General features: G+C 45.1%; 1 protein-coding gene across 2 annotated transcripts in view; it reads left to right on the top strand.

Moving 5' to 3' along the window:
- Positions 1 to 374: 374 nt before the first annotated feature.
- The window catches only part of LOC132834651 (collagen and calcium-binding EGF domain-containing protein 1-like), a 159669-nt gene continuing 138695 nt past the window's right edge, over positions 375 to 21348 (top strand). For both annotated transcript variants that reach the window (XM_060853571.1, XM_060853570.1), the window contains exons 1-2: positions 375 to 921; positions 2096 to 2176. In XM_060853571.1, the coding sequence (XP_060709554.1) occupies positions 818 to 921; positions 2096 to 2176 (185 nt within the window). In that variant the 5' untranslated portion in view covers positions 375 to 817. The remainder of the gene's footprint in view (positions 922 to 2095; positions 2177 to 21348) is intronic.

The following is a 21348-nucleotide window of genomic DNA, read 5'->3' as shown; positions in this document are numbered from 1 at the left end:
CCGGTTGTATTCAGCGCGGGGTACAAGGGGAGACTTAAAACCGGCGAGATAAGATGCCTTCCAGGTTGTTGTAGCTGGAGGGATTGGCGATCACTCGGTTGTTGCTGCAAATGAAGGTGGAAGGGAGCTGATCCCCTGGAGATGAGGGACTGGAAATATTCGAGGTCATTCTATCTCCCGCTGGCGAACCCCTCTCTCCCGCTGCAAGTCTTCCCCGGGAGGGAAACCAGTTTTAATGTTGCAACTGTTTACAATCTCCGGGCATTTCACTCAACCGGTTTCCTGAGTTGTGCTGGACTCCTGTGGATCAGCGTGTGACAACTTTCACTGCTGTCTCTCAATCCGTCCCGAAGATTGCTTTCGCCCGAGTTTAATGAGTCAGTCCGGTGGATGACAGTCCAAGGAGTCTGAGGCTTTGCTTTCAGGGGGCAGGAGGAGGTGGTGGTGGAAGAAACTTTCTCAACTCCCCCACCCGAGGACTCTCCGCGTATTTCGCTTCCTGAGCCCCGGAGACTGGAGTTCCTGGTCAATTCTTCCTGTTCCCCCCTCTGTCACTCAGTCAGTCTTTACTTGTCTTACGAAGAGTGGGGACACAGAGAGAGAGAGAGATTAAAGAGTGAGACTTGGACGAGCTCAAGAAAGCCAGATTCCAACAATCCTCGCACCTCCTCTCAGTGGGGAGGAGGAGGGGGAATCGACCCAATTCGCTAACAAAACCGCCCAGCGAACACCTCCGGACCAATTCACGAGAATCCGAGGCTACAACATTTGACATTTTCCGGCGGCGGCGCTTTGGTGCAGTCTTTCTGAAAAACAAATGTCCAACCCCATGAATTGTGGAGAATACTTTCCGATCATTCTGGCCTTAGCCCTGCTGTCACCGATGTGCCCCTCGCCTGTCTGGGATCCTGAACTGGAAAGGTAAGGGTTAACTAACTACCTCCAAACCGGGGAGGGGGCGCTTTATGTAGGTGAAAATTGTTTTAGTTACAGATCACATATCAGATGAGAGACCAGCAGGTTTATCTGGAAGCACTAGCTTTCTGAGCGCTGCTCCTTTGTCAGGCAGCTAGTGGGGTTTTAGACCATTACAACATCTGCCCAATAAGTTTCTCGCGATTGAGGTTTTAACTGCTCCGGAGATGTTCCAAAACTGATTGGTGATTCGATTAGATTCTCGTCAGGCCCTTCGGCCCCACAAACTCTCCGAAGAGCAACTTACCCAGACCCATTCCCCCACACTTACCTCATGAAGGGCTCTGGCCCGAAACGTCGAATTTCCTGTTCCTTGGATGCTGCCTGACCTGCTGTGCTTTAACCAGCAACACATTTTCAGCCCCCACACTTACACCCAACTAACACTGTGGGCAATTTAGCGTGGCCAATTCACCTGACCTGCACATCTTTGATGTGCTGTGGGAGGAAACCCATGCAAACACGGGGAGAATGTGCAAACTCCAAGACAGGAATTGAACCCGGGTCCCTGGTGCTGTGAGGCAGCTGTGCTAACCCCTGAGCCCCCAATCTCTGATGAAGGCATCCCTGGATCGCTTGGAGACCGTGGGGCTCTGTCAGGATCTGCACATTGAGAATGAGGCCTCAGTGGGTCAGGTGTGGGGAGAGACCCCCATTTTCTCTCTCTCTCTCTGGGATTGTTCAGCATTATAAAGTTATAGGGAATGCCTGAACTCCAAACTCACAAGCCGCCCCCTCCCGTTTCTGAAAGATGGACAGAGGGCAGCAGGAGGCTGTCAGATGCAGCTCTGGGAGCTGTGACGACCCTGGAGGGGAGTGGGCTCCTGAAAGTTTCCTGCATACAGTGGGAAATGTGGGTATTCTCGCAAACTGGTGTTGGTGTGTGTGAGAGAGAGTGAAAGATTGCACTCTCCCGGCACCGAACAGAGGAATCAATTCCTGACAAGTGTCCCCACAACAACAACTCTGCATTTGCAAAACGCCTGCGCGGCACTCAATTGAATAAAACGCGTCGCGGGTACTGAGTAAGGGGTTGAGGTCAGCCGAAGTGCGTGCGAGGGCTGGATGTGACTCGCTGTTGACCGTCCACTGTCTAATGTTCTCATCTTGTTTTAATTAGAGAAGCGTGTCCTGACAATCATGTGATCACCCTGCAGTATCAGTGCAGGAAGACTACTGGCGAAATGTCCACGTGCTTACGGTAAAGACAACTTGGCATTAGCAATGTTTATTTTGGGGGAAGGGGTGAAAATTTAATTGAGGACCCCTGGCAGTTGTCCAATTCCATCTGGATGACAGATGAAAAGAATTCAGCATCAGACTTTAAAATAAAGTGTGGGAGAAACTCAGCAGGTCTGGTAGCATCCACGGAGACAGAGTTAATTTTTCGAGTTTTCTTCAGAAGGAAAGAATAATTTCTTGACGAGTCTTCCCAACAACAGCTCTGCATTTACAAAGCGCCTCTCTGGCGCTGAATAAAACAACTTTATCAGAAAGTCCCACCAGGTTATTTGGCTTTGGAATGAGAGAAAATTCATGACTGGAATCGTTGAAGGGTCATTGGATTTGAAATGTTAACTCTGTTTCTCTCTCTCTCTGCTGCCAGATTTGCTGAGTTTCTCCAGTACTGTTCAGTTGTTTCTAATTTCAGACCTCCACCACCCAGAGTCATGTGCTTTCATAATAATATGAGATCAGCTGATTGTGTAAAAAAAAAACAACAGGGTTTGGAAACAGTGACTGAATATAGTGTTATAAGAACCTGTGGGTGCAGGAAATCCAAAATACTGGAGACTAGAGAGAGAACTGGAGTTCAGGCTAATGACATCTGCTAAGAACGTTCTCTCTCTCTCACACACACACAGAGGCACTGTCCCAGTTACTTGGCATTTTCAGTTTTTTTTCCTTTATTTTGAGGTTTGATACCTTTTGTTATATTCAAATAGAAACCTATCGATTTTGGGATGGCGGGCTAGCTCAGTTGGCTGGTTTACAATGTAGAATAATGTCAACAATATGGTTTCAATTCCGGCACTGGCTGAGGTCACCATGAAAGATTCTCCTTCTCAAACTCTCCCTCACTTGAGGCACAGTGACCTTTAGGTTCAACCATCACCAGTTGCTTCTCTGATGAGGAAGCAGCTCCATTGTCTGGTAGGACAATAACATTTTTAAAAATTATTAATAACCCTGTTCTGAGGAAGGGTCATGCAACCAGCAACTCTGATATCCCTTTCCAGATGCTGAGCTTTTCTGTGTGTGTGGCTTTCTTTAAAAATTAATGGATTAGATTAGATTTCCTACAGCGTGGAAACAGGCCCTTCGGCCCAACCAATCCTCCAAAGAGTAACCCACCCAGACTCATTTCCCTCTGACTAATGCTAAATTACCCAGAATGTTAATCGCATGGCCAATTCACCTGACTTGCACATCTTTGGACTGTGGGAAGAAACCTAGCAGACACAGGGAGAATATGCAAACTCCACGCAGACAGTTGCCTGAGGCTGGAATTGAACCTGGGGCCCTGGTGCTGTGAGGCAGCAGTGCTAACCACTGAGCCACCATGCCACCCTAAATGGACCACAATAATTCTCTGGAAATGATCTCAGATGCAGCTTGGCAGCAATTGATTTTTCACCCATGTACAGACCAAGATTAGTGAATCTTCTCCTGTGTGCGAGTACTACCACAACGCCAGGATAGAAACACTGACACTTTAGACATTCCAAAATATAGACATGATCGACGATGCCCTCCACCGCATCTCCTCCACTTCCGGCTCGTCTGCCCTTGAGCCCCGCCCCTCCAACCACCACCAGGATAGAACCCCACTGGTTCTCACCTACCACCCCACCAATCTCCATATACAGCGTATCATCCGCCACCATTTCCGCCACCTCCAAACGGACGCCACCACCAGGGATATATTTCCCTCCCCTCCCCTATCAGCGTTCCGAAAAGACCACTCCCTCCGTGACTCCCTCGTCAGGTCCACAACCCCCACCAACCCAGCCTCCACTCCCGGCACCTTCCCCTGCAACCGCAAGAAATGCAAAACTTGCGCCCACACCTCCTCCCTTACTTCTCTCCAAGGCCCCAAGGGATCCTTCCATATCCGCCACAAATTCACCTGCACCTCCACACACATCATCTGTTGCACCCGATGTGGCCTCCTCTATATTGGGGAGACAGGCCGCCTACTTGCGGAATGTTTCAGAGAACACCTCTGGGACACCCGGACCAACCAACCCAACCACCCTGTGGGTCAACACTTTAACTCCCCCTCCCACTCCATCAAGGGCATGCAGGTCCTTGGACTCCTCCATCGCCAGACCATAACAATACGATGGTTGTAGGAAGAGCGCCTCATCTTCCGCCTAGGAACCCTCCAACCACAAGTGATGAACTCAGATTTCTCCAGTTTCCTCATTTCCCCTCCCCCTACCTTGTCTCAGTCAAATCCCTCGAACTCAGCACTGCCTTCCTAACCTGCAATCTTCTCTCCGCCCACACCCCATTCCGGCCTATCACCCTCACCTTGACCTCCTTCCACCTATCGCATCTCCATTGCCCCTCCCCCAAGTCCCTCCTCCCTACCTTTTATCTTAGCCTGCCTGGCACACTCTCCTCATTCCTGATGAAGGGCTCTGGCCCGAAACGTCGAATTTCCTGTTCCTTGGATGCTGCCTGACCTGCTGTGCTTTAACCAGCAACACATTTTCAGCTCTGATCTCCAGCATCTGCAGACCTCACTTTCTCCTCTCTAACTAACTATCTCTCTCTCTCTCTCGCTTTCTCTCTCTCTCTCTCTCTCTCCATTCCCAAAAAGTTCTGCAGCCAATGAAACAACTTTTAAAGTGAAGTCACTGTTGAAATGCAACAGACACTCACCATCCTGACTTGGGATCACACTGTCATTCATTCATTGTTGCTGAGTCAAAATTCTGGGACTCCCTCCCTGACAGCACTGTGGGTGCCCCTAGATGTCAAGAACTGCAATGGTTCAAGAAGGTAGCTCATCTCTACCTGCTCCAGAGGAATTAGACATGGGCAATAAATTTTGGCCTGTTGAGCCCACATTCCTCAACAAATTTGTGAAATATCACATGCAGCAAGCTCAGCCGCTGAATTTGGCTAGCAATATGATCACTGTAGATACTGGAGCAGGAGGCTAGGAATCATGTAATGAGTAACTCGCCCCCTGACTCCCCGAAGCCTGTTCACCACCTATAAGGCACAAGTCAGAAATGTGATGGAATACTCCTTACTTGGCTGAATAAGTACAGCTTGATATCATCTAGGACCAAACAAACCACTTGACTGTCACCACATCCACAAAGATCTAGCCCCTCCACCACCGTGCTCAGTACCAGCAGTGTACTATCTACAAGATGCACTGTAGCAATTCACCAAAGATCCTTAGACAGCACCTTACAAATCCACATCTACCATCTGTAAGGATAGAGCATTAGATACTGGGGATTGCTACCATCTGCAAGTTCCCTTCCATGCTGCACATCATCACAACTTGGAAATATATCTCCATTCCTTCAGCATTGCTGGGCAAAATCCTGATACTCTTCCCAGTCATGTTGCGTGTCTGCCTATGGTCCAAGAGACAATTCATCACCACCTTTGCAAGGGCAACTAAGGATGGGCAATAAATACTGGCCCAGCCATCAATGCTCACGTCCCATGAGTGAATTTAAAACAAGCTCCTTCAGATATCAACGTGATAAATGAGCAGGTGAAAATGAATTGTGTTTTTTAAAAATTGGGGATTAATATTGCCCAGGGCACTGGGGACAACTCTGAAATAATGGCATGGAATTTTTACATTCATTTGAGATGAAACCTTGGTTTAATATTTCAGCTGAAAGACCGCACCGCTGACAGTGCAGCTGTCCTTTGTTGCTGCACTGGAGCATAGAGTAACAGGAGGCTGGAAGAACATAATAAGACAGGCAGCATCAGGAGGTGGCGAAGTTGACTTTTCAGGTCAAGATCCTTCATCAAGATTGTTTAAACCAGCTGATTAAGTGTCAGGGGTGGGACTTGAATCCAAACTTCTGCCAGAAAGATGGGAGTTCTACTTGTGCCGCAGACATAGCTAAGGGGCTTGCAATAGTGTACTTGTTACAGGGTAAATGCGACATGGAAGCCAGGATGTATGATTTGGATCTGCCGCCACCCTCCACAAGTATACTAAAAACCAAAGTGCTGGAGAAACTTAGCAGGTCTGGCAGCATCTGTGAAAAGAGAAACAGTTGGTGTTTTGAGTATGATGTGACTCTTCTTGAGAACTGGACAGCTTTGCCAATTGGCTGATTTTTTGCCCTTTACTATAACTTCTCTGACCTGTGATAATGATTGCGACACAAATTTAGAGAGAATAGCAATTCGACAACATACTTCTGAGCATATAGCTATTCTACATTCATAAACTACATTCTGTCCATAACTTATCCTGTTGATGTAGCTACAATACTATTGTTAATTCACTTCACTTAAATTGTGTAATTACATTGTTAATGCCAGTCAATCACCAATGGTGTTGCACAGGACTGTGCATCGCCAGTGCAGGGTTCAGCTTAATTGTTTAGAAGACTCAATATCTCTGCCTTACATTCTGAATTGCTGGGAAATTCTAGGCAAAGCAGTGACAGCCTCTGGCAGGAGGGTGTAATCAGTATGATGAGTTTATATTAGCACTTTTTATTGTAAATATGTAGGTCTACATATCATGTATAACAATTACATTAAAAGTGTGCAAAGGTATACAATATATGAACCACTCAATATAATAGATACTCCTAAATATCCAGTTATGGGCCAATGTTTGCCTTGAGATAAAGGTTTTTGCATATAGGTTTGAATTTACTTTACAAATCTCTCCTCTTTGGCCCATTTTAATGAATTGAGAATTGATTAACAGGATGAACATATTAATCTTTAATGCTAGTTTGTATTAATTAATTGTTTAATCAAGTGTGAGCAATCTTCTATTTAACTTCTCAAATTTTCTAACAAATTACTATCACAGGGCTATGTGTTTTAACTCTGACTTCTGATAGTAATGCTTGTATGGAAAGGAAATGTAGAGGTGTTGGCAATTCAGGGGCAGCACGGTGGTTCAGTGATAAGCACTGCTGCCTCACAGCGCCAGGGACCTGGGTTCGATTCCAGCCTCTGGCAACTGTCTGTGTGGAGTTTGCACATTCTCCCTGTGTCTATGTGTGTTTCCTCTGGGTGCGGTGGTTTCCTCCCACAGTCCAGAGATGTGCAGGTTAGGTGAATTTGACCATGCTAAATTACGCACAGTTCTCAGGGTAGGTGCATCAGTTAGGAGAAAATGTACAGCAACAGGTTTGGGGAATGGTCTAGGTGAGTTACTCTTCGGAGGGTTGGTGTGGACTTGTTGGGCCGAAGGGCCTGTTCCCACACTGTAGGGATTCTTAAAAAAGAATTCAACAGGCTACCTGTGGGCATGTTGCCATCAGACAGACTGGAGTGTTTATGAAAATAATCTAGAACATTTAGTAAAGCGAGATGTGTCTGAAAGCCTTGAGGCAGCACATATATGGCAATTTTTCATGGTACTGTGAAGCAAGACTTGAATGGATATTGCAATTTGTTGCCAAATGGCTTCTGTATAAGACCGTAAGATTAGCTACGTATATCTATGTGCTTGCATTGATATTTAGTTTGCAACATGCCTGTACCTAGAATAGCCTTTGTGTTGATTGCAAATTCCTGCTACTGTTTGAGAAGAAAACCAAACAATTTAGTTTTGAGGCTTTGAGCAGAACTGGTGAATTTGTTAACAATTTGGGAGGCATTTGCTGACAAGAGTACACAGTTGTTACCTTCTCTTCCAACACTGTCCCTGTGTTAGCTTCTCAGGGTGATACTGCTTGGAGTGTGATGGGGTGTCTCCTGGGTCTGCGAGGAGAAAGTGAGGTCTGTAGATGCTGAAGATCAGAGCTGAAAATGTGTTGGTGGAAAAGCGCAGCAGGTCAGGCAGCATCCAAGGAAGAGGAGATTCGACGTTTCGGGCATAAGCCCTTCCTGAAGAAGGGCTTATGCCCAAAACGTCGAATCTCCTGTTCCTTGGATGCTGCCTGACCTGCTGCGCTTTTCCACCAACACATTTTCAGCTCTGTCTCCTGAGTCTACCAAGCACTGAGCTTCCAACAGGAGTGCAGTGGTAGTGGTGCAGATTATCAGAGATACTGACATGAGGGAACCGGGGAATCTCCTTGTCAGTGTCATTTCCAAACACGAAGAATTGATTCCCTTGAAAGAAAAAGTAGTGACCATAAAGTATATCTTATTCCCGTTACAAAGATTGGTGATCTTACATATTCGATGATGATCTAATATTAATAAGTATTTAACTTATTTAAGAAATTTAGGACATGAAAAGTTTTGATTTGCTTCAACTAGATAGAATCATGGAATAATAACTGCAGGGAGGGGGTTATCAATCATCACCCTGTGACAATTCCTTTGAACAAAGTAAACTAATCCCACTCTCCTGTTGTTGCCACCTACCCATTCACTGATTTAATTTTGTTCCAGACACAAGCTAGCCCACTGCTGTCACAGTGTGTCATGTCCTACCCCAAGGCACATTGCTAGGAAATTGTAAATAATGCTGATTTATGGCATGAGCTGCCTGGTGCCTGTCCATTATTACAAGGATGATTCTGTGTCATGGGCTTGCAAATTTGCACTAAACTTTGATCTGCAAGTCTTCAATAATCTGAATGAGAGATAAGGCTCCTTTAGCTATCTCTTTATCCATAGGTGGCCAGGCTATCAGTCTGCTCCAGGCACTTTCCAAATGTAATAGTTATCTGCTGCAACACTGGAAGATAACTAGACTGAAAAACTAGGGATGTTACTACTGTTCTGAAAGGCAATTTAACAGCTCAAAGGCTTTGGGACTCAGATGATTGTTTTAATAGCCTTCTTTCTGAATTTCAGTCCTTAAAACATTTAAGATAATCAATGAAAGAATTAGATGAGGTGAACACTTTGATGGTTCCATTCTTTGGAAAGCTTCACTATCATAGTATAACTGAGTGGAGTAAATCAGGTACTGTTTTGTTCTGAGGAAAATAGCCTCCTCCTGAGTTTGTGAAGTATGCTATGTTTGTCATTTAAAAATTAAAATTATCCAGAGATTACAATTCTAGTCTATTTGATTTATCATGGGTAGCATGGAGCGTACTATTGGGGAATGTTGAGAAATTTAAACATTGGAATTTGAGAAGCTGCTCCCAGAACTGAAGTTTGTTCAATTGAAGTTAGATATGAAGAAAGATTTACAGTTCAGTCTTTTTTTTTGTGAGCTGGAGACTTCCTAAAACACTTTATAGCCAATGAAGTACTTTTCTTTTTATAGAGTAGCCAATGTTGATTAGATTAGATTACTTACAGTGTAGAAACAGGCCCTTCGGCCCAACAAGTCCACACTGACCCTCCGAAAAGCAACCCACCCAGACCCATTCCCTTATATTTACTCCTTCACCTAACATTACAGGCAAGTTAGCATGGCCAATTCACCCTAACCTGCACATCTTTGGACTTTGGAAGGAAACTGCAGCATCTGGAGAAAACCCATGCAGACACTGGGAGAATGTGCAAACTCCACACACAATTGCCTGAGGCAGGAATTGAACCGGGGTCTCTGGCACTGTGAGGCAGCAGTGCTAACTACTGTGCTGCCCTAATGTTGGAAATACAGCAGCAAAGTAAGAGCCTTATGTAGTAGTGTGATAAAGGTCAGAAGATCTGTTCTATTCATGTTGGTTGGGAGATGAGTATAGGACAAAGACATGATGCATTTTCTTTGAAATAGTGTTTTTTTACCCCCAGCTGAGAGAGCCATTGTTTAACATATCATCATAAAGACAGCATTTCAGACTAAACAACATTCCCTCGCTACTGCACTGGGCTCTTTAGATTACCTACTCAAGCCTCTTATGTGGGGCTTGAATCACTCACTTTCTGAATCAGAGGCAAGTGTGCTATCCATTGAGCTAAAACTGATATGAAGGATCAGGACGGAACTACTCTGGGTTTTGAAGCTATGAAAATAAATAGAGAGTGATTTCTCACTATTTGGGGGCTACCATTTCTTATAATTTATGCAATAGAATTCTGGGGCGTCTTTGGTTATCTTAATGGTTTAGCAAGATTGTCAACAACAGACTAAGCATTCGTGGCATTTATCAAGAATATCAAGGCTGTATGTCTACTTGTAACCAATACATGGGACAGCATGGTGGCTCAGTGGTTAGCACTGTTGCCTCACAGTGCCAGGGACCCGGGTTTAATTCCTGCCTTGGGCGACTGTCTGACTGTGTGGAGTTTGCACATTCTCCCTGTGTCTGCGGGGGTTTCCTCCGGGTGCTCTGGTTTCCTCCCACAGTCCAAAGATGTGCAGGTCAGGTGAATTGGCCATGATAAATTGCCCATAGTTTTAGGTGCATTAGTCAGGGGTAAATATAGGGTAGGGAAATGGGTCTGGATGGGTTACTCTTCAGAGGGATGGTGTGGATCTGTTGGGCCGAAGGGCATGTTTCCATATTGTAGGGAATCTAATCAATAATGACTGTTCCTACCCCTGGATCCAGCAAACCAATGCAAGTTGCTAACTGCTGGAGCCCTCCCAATTGGAATCAAATAATTCACTGACAGCTATTGTTGTCCTTGCCATTCAGGGTGAAGGGTCAATGCTCACAGAGCATGATGTCACAAAGTTAAAGTCATCGAGGTAAATCAGAAGCCGTGTACAGTGTGTTGTACGCTAAAAAGATTTGAGGAAGTTAAGTGGCTCCATAGTTTATATGGAGAAAGTGAGGGCTGCAGATGCTGGAGATCAGAGTCGAGAGTGTGGTGCTGGAAAAGCACAGCAGGTCAGGCAGCATCCGAGAAGCAGGGGAATTGATGTTTTGGGCATAAACATAATTCCCGATGAAGGGTTTATGCCCGAAATGTAGATTCTCCTGCTTCTCGGATACTGCCTGACCTGCTGCACTTTTCCAGCATCACACGCTCCACTCCATAATTTAAATGTCCAGGACGAAGAGTTAGTGTAAGAGATCATGTCACAGAGTCTTGACTTTATCACTGGAATGACTTAGAGAGCAGAATGTGTCTGTTTTGCCAGTATATTCGTTAGGATTAGCTAGAGGGAAATCAGTTTGAATTTGTACATTCCTTGTGCAGAATACAGAAGGAAGAGATGCTTAAATGAATACATTTATACAATTTTGTATGGGCTATTTCTAATTCATCATCTTGCAATTCTACCAATACAAGTGACAAATTGTGCCTCATCTGAGGACTATGTTCAAAATTATTTTTCCAGACACAATAACAAGAATATGGTTGAAATCAATTTTCCAATAAGAATTCCAAAATCAACCTCTCTGAAACTCGTGTGTGAGCCCTACAGTGCAGCTGCAAGAACCTTCCAAAAACCTGTTTCTAGGTTTGGGGGAAATCCTAGTAACGATACTGAACAGTATCTGATAATCCCAGAACAAAGAATTGGAGTGCAGGCTACACTCTACTGTAACAAAATCATTTTGCAAACAATCCACTGTCTTATATGTGCAACTCTGAACAACTAACTGGTGGTTAATTTAAATTAGTATTTATCTTGGCATTCAGATGAGAATTATAAGATACTTGGGCTTGCTTTCTGACAAATCATATAATTGGATTTATGAGTAGAATTAGTGTCCTGTAATTTACTTATATTCATTACACTCCAAGTAATATAATCTCTGGCATTTCTTAATCTAACTACATAGTGTCAACCAATTATAATGAACTGTTTTGAACATGAGTTTAAATCCATTATCAGTACCTTTTACGGTTTAGATTAGATTAGATTAGATTAGATTCCTGACAGCGTGGAAACAGGCCCTTCGGCCCAACAAATCCACACCAGCCCTCCAAAGAGTAACCCACCCAGATCCATTTCCCTCTGAATGATGCACCTAACACTATTAGCAATTCAGCATGGCCAATTCACCTGACCTGTGCATCTTTGGACTGTGGGAGGAAAGCCGAGGTATTGTGAGAAGCACTGAGATTAGTTCTGGGAGTAGTGGGATCAGTCAAAGTACCAACTAGTCGTCACTGTAGACTCTATCCCACTCTGAGTGAGTCTGTAAGTGGCTGTGCAAACTGATGTGGCTACTGCAGGCTCTGTTACACTGGGGGCAGAAGGTAGTTGTGGGAAGGGGGTGGGTGGGGCGTTGGTGTGAAGCGCACTCCTTTCGCTGTTTTCCTCCAGCTATTGCTTTTTTCCCGAAGGCAAAATGCTCAATGCCCTCCTGGATGCTCCTCCCCCACTTTGGGACAGTCTGGGGCCAGTGATTCCCAGGTGTCTGTGGCAATGTCACACTTCCCCAGTGAGGGCCTGAGGATATCCCTAAGGCACTTCCTCTGTCTCACCTGGGGCTGGCCTGCTGTTTCAGAGCTGGGAGTAGAGCACCTGCTCAGGGAGTCTCACGTCAGTCTTGCCGGTGACGTGTCCAGCCTGTCGCAGCTGATCAATGGTAGCTATTTAGTGTAGCCTGCCAACAGAACATTGGCATAATAGCATGATGGGGAAGTTTAAACTGCTCATGTCAATAAATTTTGCAAGTTCAACTTCAGACTTTTAAGATAGCCATTGTCTGAAATATTTAGACGATCCCATCGATGAAAATTAAAAATTGTTAAATGCCCCTGCAGCATCCACATGATGCAATGTGACATTCCAACCCAAACTGAAAGGAAGGTTTGGCTGAACCTTGATACCTGAACTGTGAACAGAAAACGCTGCAAGTACCCAGCATCCCTGGCAGCATCGGTGGAGAGAGGAATGGAACTGATGGACTGTTGGTCAGATGCAAGGCATGTTGGTCTGGTTACTGAGTGCTCCTCATACCACTGACTCAAAAAGCTGTGAGCTAGGGTTCCACTCAGGAGACGTGAAAGCAGAATTCAGGCTGACGCTGAGGGAGTGCTGCAAAGTCAGAAGTGCTGTCTTTCAATTGAGATGTGGAAATTGATGTTATGTCTGTTCTCACAGATTAATATAAAAAGTTCTATGGTACTGCTGTGAAGAAGACCAGAGGAGTTTGGCCTCTGTCCTGGTTAACATTCAGCAGCGAGGAAATATTATCTGGCCATTATCTCCGTGCTGTATATGGGGGTTTGTTGTGTGTAAATTGACTGTGATGTTTACAAGATTACAACAGTGCCCATGCCTTAAATGTACTTTCTTGGCTGTAACATGAAACATTCGGAGAACACAAAGGGTACTGTTGAAATGAAAGTTATCTTTCCTTTGTCCTGGGAGTCACAAATGGACTTTCTGACACCTTCCTTTTGCTCACGTGGATTGAGTTGTTCATTCACAGATACTCCGCAGAGTTGCTGCTCTTCCAACCTCGTCTTTCATTTTAAAAAAAAACATAAATTGCAGTGGTAGAACTTTTTAAGGCATGATAACCTGTGTAGCAAATTGCAACTTAATTATGTGCTTGTCAGAAATAATCTAATGGTTTGTGCAGTGTGGATTACACAGAGGGCAATTACACCTTTTCTGATGATAAGTACAATTGCTTTTACTGCTGGAAGATCAAACAGCTGATGAGAGCAGAAACCAACTTCAAACAAGTCAGACAATTGGCAGAGAACTTATTTTACAGAGAAGATTGGAAATGAAATACCTAACGGTTCATTTATTACTCAGATCTCTTGCAAAGCATGCTACGTGCATACATGAAAGTATAAAATATAAGACTCTGCTGTGTGCACTAATGCCTGAAGAAAGATTGGCTAAAATAAAATGGGAGAACTGTTCAGTGGAGCAGAAATACCTGCATGGACAACTTGAGTTGATGAGACTGTACGCTATGCTCAGTGTCATTCCATGCCACAGAAAAATGCTGATCTAAAACTGGAATAAAAACAAAAAGTGCTGGATAAACTGAACAGGTCTGGCAGCATCAGTGGAGACAAAATCCATTATTGTTTCAAGTCTGATACGACTGTTCTTCTGCACTTGCAGTAGTGTAAAACTGGCTTTTGTTTATTCTGGAATGGGTGGACTAATGCCAATTAATGAAGCCATACCTTTGTTTCTTTTGCTTTCTGTCTCATTCATTCTATGGGGCTGCAGTTCATTAGTTACACTGCCTTGTGTAGCAGTGGTTTTCAACCATTCTGCACTGGGACTCACTGTTAAGTTCCCAGGGAATCTCTTCCATGATATTAATACTGCTCCTGGGGACCCTGCAGTGTGAGTTCCAGATGACAGTGAATCATACTGAAGTTTTTTTATATTGGGCAATAGGGACAGTGTGTTGGTAAGCTTAAAATAAAATTTAGCAACTTGTGTTTTTTTTAACCGTTGGAATTGTCCTGTGGACTACATCCCGGTTTGAAATCCTATAATCTACACAGGTCTTCAGGACATACAAACATAAGAACTAGGGGCAGGAGTCGGCTGTCTGACCTCTTGAGCCTGCTTCGTCATTCAGTAAGACCATGGCTGATCTTTTCATGGACTCAGCTCCACTCTCCACTCACCCGCCCTCTCACCATAACCCTTAATTCATTTACTGTTCAAAATCTATCTATCTTTGTCTCACAAACCCTCAATGAGGTAGCCCCAACTGATTGGCTGGGCAGGGAATTCCACAGATTCACAACCCTCTGGTTAAAGAAGTTCCTTCTCAACTCAGTCCTAAATCTGCTCCTCCTCACGTGGATTGAGTTGTTCATTCACAGATACTCCGCAGAGTTGCTGCTCTTCCAACCTCGTCTTTCTCCTAATTCAAGTGTACAACTATGCAATTGATATTGTCATGCTAAGTGACATACACTAACGTTTTGTAGATTTATCAGTGGTCACATTGCTGTTTATGGGATTTTACTGTGTGCTACCTGGCTGCCATACTTCCTGCAATACATTGCAATTTAAAATCAGTTGTACAACACTTTTGGAGCTTCCTGAGGCAGTGAGAAACAGCGTGGCAATTTATTTTTTTTAGATTAGATTACTTAGTGTGGAAACAGGCCCTTCGGCCCAACAAGTCCATACCGACCCTCTGAAGAGCAACCCACCCATTCCCTCACATTTACCCCTTTCCCTACCACTACGGGCAATTTAGCACAGCCAATTCACCTAACCTGCACATTTTTGGACTGTGGGAGGAAACCCACACAGACACAGGGAGAAGGTGCAAACTCCACACAGACAGCTGCCTGAGGCGGGAATTGAACCCGGGTCTCTGGCGCTGTGAGGTAACAGTGCTAACCATTGTGCTGCCATGCCACCCACTTTCTTTATCATCGATTCTAACTTCTTAATTCTTGCACCTCAAATGAAAATGTAACCTTTTAAATATCCTTCCACCATTAGATGAAGCACAAGAATGGCTCCTTTTCCATCGGTATTTGCATTGGATAATTTTGGTGCTGGTCAAGGTGAGGGAATGTCATTTGGTGCTCAAGAATTTTCTCCTGCTGATATTAGGAAGAGTCTTGAGAAATGTCCTACTCAGAATGGTCGATGTTGGAAGTGGGCAGTGGGGCTTTGGGAGCCAGTACACTCACTGACCATGTGCCTTAATCCTGCAGACTACTCTGACTTCTGTTCCCAATTTACTGATGTAGGAATGGTGTATCAAACTCCATGCAGGAAATCTTCATTCCCTTAAGATCTAATACAGCGTTGTGGCGAAGGTGCAGAGGAGATCTACCACAGACCAGGTGATTTTGGCAGATTTCCTTCTCTCTAGGACATCAGTGAACGTATGTGTTTTTCAACAATGATCGTACAGTTTCACTGTCGCACAGCTAATTTTAAAACAAAACTGAGTTTCTGAACAAAGAGGTTTATTAAACGATTCCACCTGTTGAGGTGGGACTTGATACTGTGTCTCAGAGTATTGATCTGGGTTCCCTGGATTACAAGTCCAGTAGCATAACCACAATGCTACTCTGCCTCTGTTTTGGTTTGGCATTGTGCCCAACAGATGTCCCTGTTGATGAGCAATATCCTCACATTAATGCACCACAGTGTCAGCCTTGGGTTTGAGCTCAACGTCTGAAGAAGGGTTTGGAACCACAAGCTTCTGACTCAGGGATACTGATGAAGCAATTTGCGTGGCAAGGACAATTAGCGTAAATCCTATCATGATGCAGTGCACTGAAATACCATTTAAACCTTCCCCCCCCCCCACATCCCCTTTATCCACTGTGGTAACTGTTACTGGCTACAGATCCACTATTAATCATTAAGACCAGACACTGACTGGTAGCATCCAATTGAACTATAGGTGTCTTCCATTAGACATTTTCCATTAAAGGTTGATGGATTCCAATTGAAATTAGTAACATTCGCTTTTTTTTCCTCTTCTGAGCCTAGGTACTAAAGCAAAATGGGCTTCCCATATGGGAGATGGACTGGTCCAGAGGCCTGGTCTAATAGGTTGTGGATGTGTTCAAATCCTACCATGTCAACTTGTGGAATTTAAATGGAACCAATTAATTAAAACATAAAGGAATTAAAGCTAGTCTCAGTAATAGTGATGATTTATTATTGTAAAATAATGGTTTACTTTAGGGAAGGAAATCTGCCACTCCTATCCTCTCTGGTTTGCCTGTGATTCCAGATCCAACAGCAATGTGGTTATACTTAATTGCCCTCTTGAAAATGCCTACAAAGCACCGGTTCAAGGGCAATTAGGGCTGGACAAGAAATGTTGGCCTTGCTAGCAACACCTGCATCCTATGAAAGAATAATTCAAAAAAGGCTCATACCACCTCTAGCGTGAGGCCACCGCCAGACAGATCTATCCCTCCCCTTCCTTCCTTTGTCAGCATTTCACAGGAACTGTTCCTTCCAGGACACCCTGGTCCACTCTTCCTCCATTCCCAACAGCTAACTATACCCCCAAGGCACCTTCCTGTGCATCGTAGAAGGTATAACCCCTGCCAGTTTAGCTCCCCCTTTTACTATTCAAGGCCCCAGACACACCTTCCAGGTGAAGCAGAGATTTATCTGCACTTCACTCAATCTAGTCTACTGTATTCGCTGCTCACAATGTGGTCTCCTGTACACTGAGTGACTGCTTTACAGAACATCCACATTCTGTCCATAAAAATGACCCTGAGCTTCCTGTTTGCCTGTCACCATGTTCCCTGACCAATATCTCTGTTTCAGGCCAGCTACAGTGCTTTACCCAGTCTCGCGCCCCAGGTCCTGTCACGATGTAGGCTGCTTTCAGCCCAGGCGAAAGTGGGTACTGCATATGCTGGAGATTAGAGTCAAGATTAGAGCTGGAAAAGCACAGCAGGTCAGGCAGCATCCGGGGACCAGGAAGGGTTTTTGCCTGAAACGTTGATTTTCCTGCTCCTTGGATGCTGCCTGGCCTGCTGTGCTTTTCCAGCACTGCTCTAATCTTGACTGCTTTCAGCACATCCAGCCCATTTCTACCTTCTCTTCATCCCAATCCTCAGGCTTACTATCAACCATCCCTCCTCTCCACCTATCTGCTTTATCTTCACCTTCCCCCTGCCATTTCCCTGTCAACAGCATAAATACCTACCTTTTCCTAGCAACTATCAGTTCTGAAGAAGGGTCACTGGACTCGAAACATTAACTCTGTTTCTCTCTCCACAGATGCTGCCTGACCTGCTGAGTTTCTCCAGTGTTCTCTTTGTTAGCCTTAGATCTGCAATTCTTTTGTTTTATTACATGATTAATGAAAGGATGTCTTTAATAGAAGGTGATCAGGAAATACCAGAATAAACATAGGACTGATATTGTGCATTTGTGTAAATCAGACTGTTTCATGTTTAACTAGTTGTCCATTGAAGGAGCTGCAGGAGTTGGTTAACAAGAAAACTATTGGAACACACTTTTTATCAATACAGGAAGGTTGGATCTGAAAAGTCCCCAGTTACTCCGAAAAAAAAACAGGGAGCTGATACCTCCAATTAAATTTTCAATTCTGCTAATATTATCCTTAGAATCCATCAATGAAAACACAACCTCCTAATCTCCTCCCCAGCATCCTTAATCCCCAGCCTGAGAGTTAAGGTTGACATATGTAATCATTCAGGATTATAATCAGTTGATTCAGGGAAAATGTACCAGCATCAGGCGGCCAGTTGGCAAAGATCAGACGAATTTGTTTCAATAGGATCGAGAGGTCAAGTCTTCACATTAGCATTAGCAAAGAGGATTAAGATTGAGTCCTTTTGTTTCCGAGTTACAGGAATGCAGTGGAATTGACCTGAGGTAATCCAGGGGCTCACAGGCTGAATGTCGTGGGGACACAATTTGAAATCCCTCCATCTCCTCATCTTGGCAATCTTCTCACACTGTCCACAAATGCTGCTCCCCCTCCTCTCCCCAACCAGGGGGCATTCCCAATTTTCTCCACTAGCCCTTTGGTCAGCCATGTCTTCAGCTGCGTACGTTCCGGTATTCCCTCCCTAACCCTCTCCTCCTCCACAATTCACCTCATTTAAGATGGTCCTTTTGAAGGCTAAATCATTAACTGAGCTTTTGGATACCTGTCTCAAAATTTCCTTCCGTGTTATTGTATGACAGTGCTGCTGTTGCATCTTCTGATACTTTAACAGAGGGAGGGCTGCAGGAGTGTGGCACTTGAAGGTCAGGCAGGCCTGGTGTTCATAGAATCCCAACGGTAGGAAAGTAGGCCATTCAGCCTATTAAGTCCACACTGACCCACTAACGAACATACCATCCAGACCCACCTCATCCCTGTATCCCACATCTCCCACGGACAATCCACCTAGCCTGCACATCCCTGAAAACTATGGGCTATTTAGCACAGCCAATCCACCTAACTTGCATACCTTTCACTTGTGGGAGGAGACAAAAGCACCTGGCGGAAACACATGCAGAACGGAGAATATGTGCAAACTCCACACAGACAGTCAGCTGAGGGTGGAATCAAACTTGGGTTCCCTGTGTTGTGAGGTGCTAACCACTGTGCCACCATGCTGCCCATAAGCTATGTCCCCAGCCATTACGTGTCATTCCCTAGATGCTCAATGCAACTGAAAATGGCTCAGACAACACAGGGCAGAGCAGTCAATGTCATTTGCTGGTGAAATCGCTGGATCCACATCTGCTGGGCACCAGGACATCATGGGTTTATAAAGTCCAGCTATGTTTCAGTTGCAAACCTTTCTTTGCACATACATAATGCATGCAAAATGAACATACAGCTGTATCAAACATTGGTCAATGGCCATTGATGCTAGCGCAATGTTGTCATCTCAGTGATGCAGACATTAGCAGCAATAACTGACTTCGAGTCATAGAGATGTACAGCATGGAAACAGGTCCTTCGGTCCAACTTGTCCACTCCGACCAGATATTCCAACCCAATCTAGTCCTGCCTGCCAGCAACCAGCCCATATCCCTCCAAACCTTTCCTATTCATATACCCATCCAGATGCCTTTGAGGAATGCTGGTTCAAAAGCCCCCATCACTTGGTCAACTTCCTAGGGAAACATCACTACATCATGTAAACTTGAGGATAGGCTCGAATAAGTGCAGCGCCAAGGGGAATGGTTTATGTGGCTGTGGGGTGGTTAGACAAAGCCCAGCAGGCACTCCCTTTTCAATGAAGTGTGTTGGTCACTCACCAAGTGACCAGGGTCATGGTGGAGCAGGTGGTGGGACTGCTGTACTTCTGGTTCTGTAACCTGGACCAGTCTAGGTGATGCCCTGCAGTCTGGTCCAGACAGATTCTGCTGCACCATCTTGGAGCACTGTTCTTAGATTAGATTAGATTACTTACAATGTGGAAACAGGCCCTTCGGGCCAACAAGTCCACACCGACCCTCCAAAGAGCAACCCACCCAGACCCATTCCCCTACGTTTACCCCTTCACCTAACATTACCGGCAATTTAGCACAGCTAATTCACCTAACCTGCTTATTTTTGGACTGTGGGAGGAAACCAGAGCAGACACGTGGAGAATGTGCAAACTCCACACAGACAGTTGCCTGAGGTAGGAATTGAACCCGAGTCTCCGGTGCTGTGAGGTAGCAGTGCTAACCACTGTGCCACCGTGCCGCCCACTGTGCTCCCACAATTGGAGTAGACATCAAGACAAGGTGATTGAATCTGAGGAGCCAGGTGAAAGGGAGTAATCTTCCCAGGTGAAGGCTGTGGACAGTGACCGGAGGAGGTACTCCTCGCGGATGACAGCTCAGCTGATCAGCTGATGTTACAAGGTAGACAGGACCTGGCCCGACTAACAACCAGATGGAAGCTGGATGCAGAGGACCATCATGGACTGTCTGGGTCAAGATGCCAGTGTTTGGTTGGCATTGTGAGAGCAAACTGCAACCTGTATCCATTTCCTTTGTGTTCGCTTTTGCTGGCTGTCAACAGAAGCTCATGTTTGGACTTGTTTGATTGCTCTCCTAATGTGATGTATCCTACTGGACAAGAGACAGGATGTATCTAAGGAGATAGACTGTGCCGTCTGGTGGTTAAACAACAACTAGGGTGAGGCTACATGTGCAGGACAGAAGCTAGAAATCCTGCAGCAAATAACTCATCCCCGACTCCCTGAAGCTTGTCCACCATCTCCAAGGCTCAAGTCTGGGGTGTGACAGAACACGCTCCACTTGCCTGGATGAGTGTAGCACCAACAACAATCAAGAAGCTTAACATCATTCGGACAAAAGCAATCCAGCAGGCTGACACCACACCCACACCCTCCACCACCGACACTCAGTAGCAGCAGTGTGCACTATCTACAGGATGCACTGCAGATTCGCCAAAGATCCTTAGACAGCACCTTCCAAACTTATGACCACTTCCATCTAAAAGGACAAGGGCAGCGATACATGGGATCACCACCACCTGCAAGTTTCCGTGCAAGCCACTCGCCATCCTGACTTGGAAATACATTGACTTCCTTCAGTGTTGCTAAGTCAGAATCCTGGAATTCTCTCTCAAACAGCACTGTGGGCCAACAGTTCAAAAGGACAGCCCAACACCATCGTCTCAAGGGCAATTAGGGATGGACAATAATTGATCACCCACCAGTGATGCCCACATCCCACAGGTGAATGAAGAAACACTGGAGTTGTACGTGTGAGGGAGTACCAGTTTTGCGGTGATGTGATGTGGGCAGCATAGCTTTGTGGCTGGAATGTCATTATGCTGCCAGTGATTGCCAACTCTAATCTGGGTCAACAGAGACCCTTCAAAGATGGCGCAGGTACAAGGGAGGCTGATCTTCTGGTGGATATCTGGTGAGTGGCAAGTTGTTCTGGGAACAGTGCATGGTAAG

The sequence above is a fragment of the Hemiscyllium ocellatum genome, chromosome 42 (assembly GCF_020745735.1).
Source record: "Hemiscyllium ocellatum isolate sHemOce1 chromosome 42, sHemOce1.pat.X.cur, whole genome shotgun sequence".
Lineage (NCBI taxonomy): Eukaryota > Metazoa > Chordata > Chondrichthyes > Orectolobiformes > Hemiscylliidae > Hemiscyllium > Hemiscyllium ocellatum.
The sequence above is the reverse complement of the archived record's forward strand: the minus strand, read 5'-3'. Positions and strand labels throughout refer to the sequence as shown.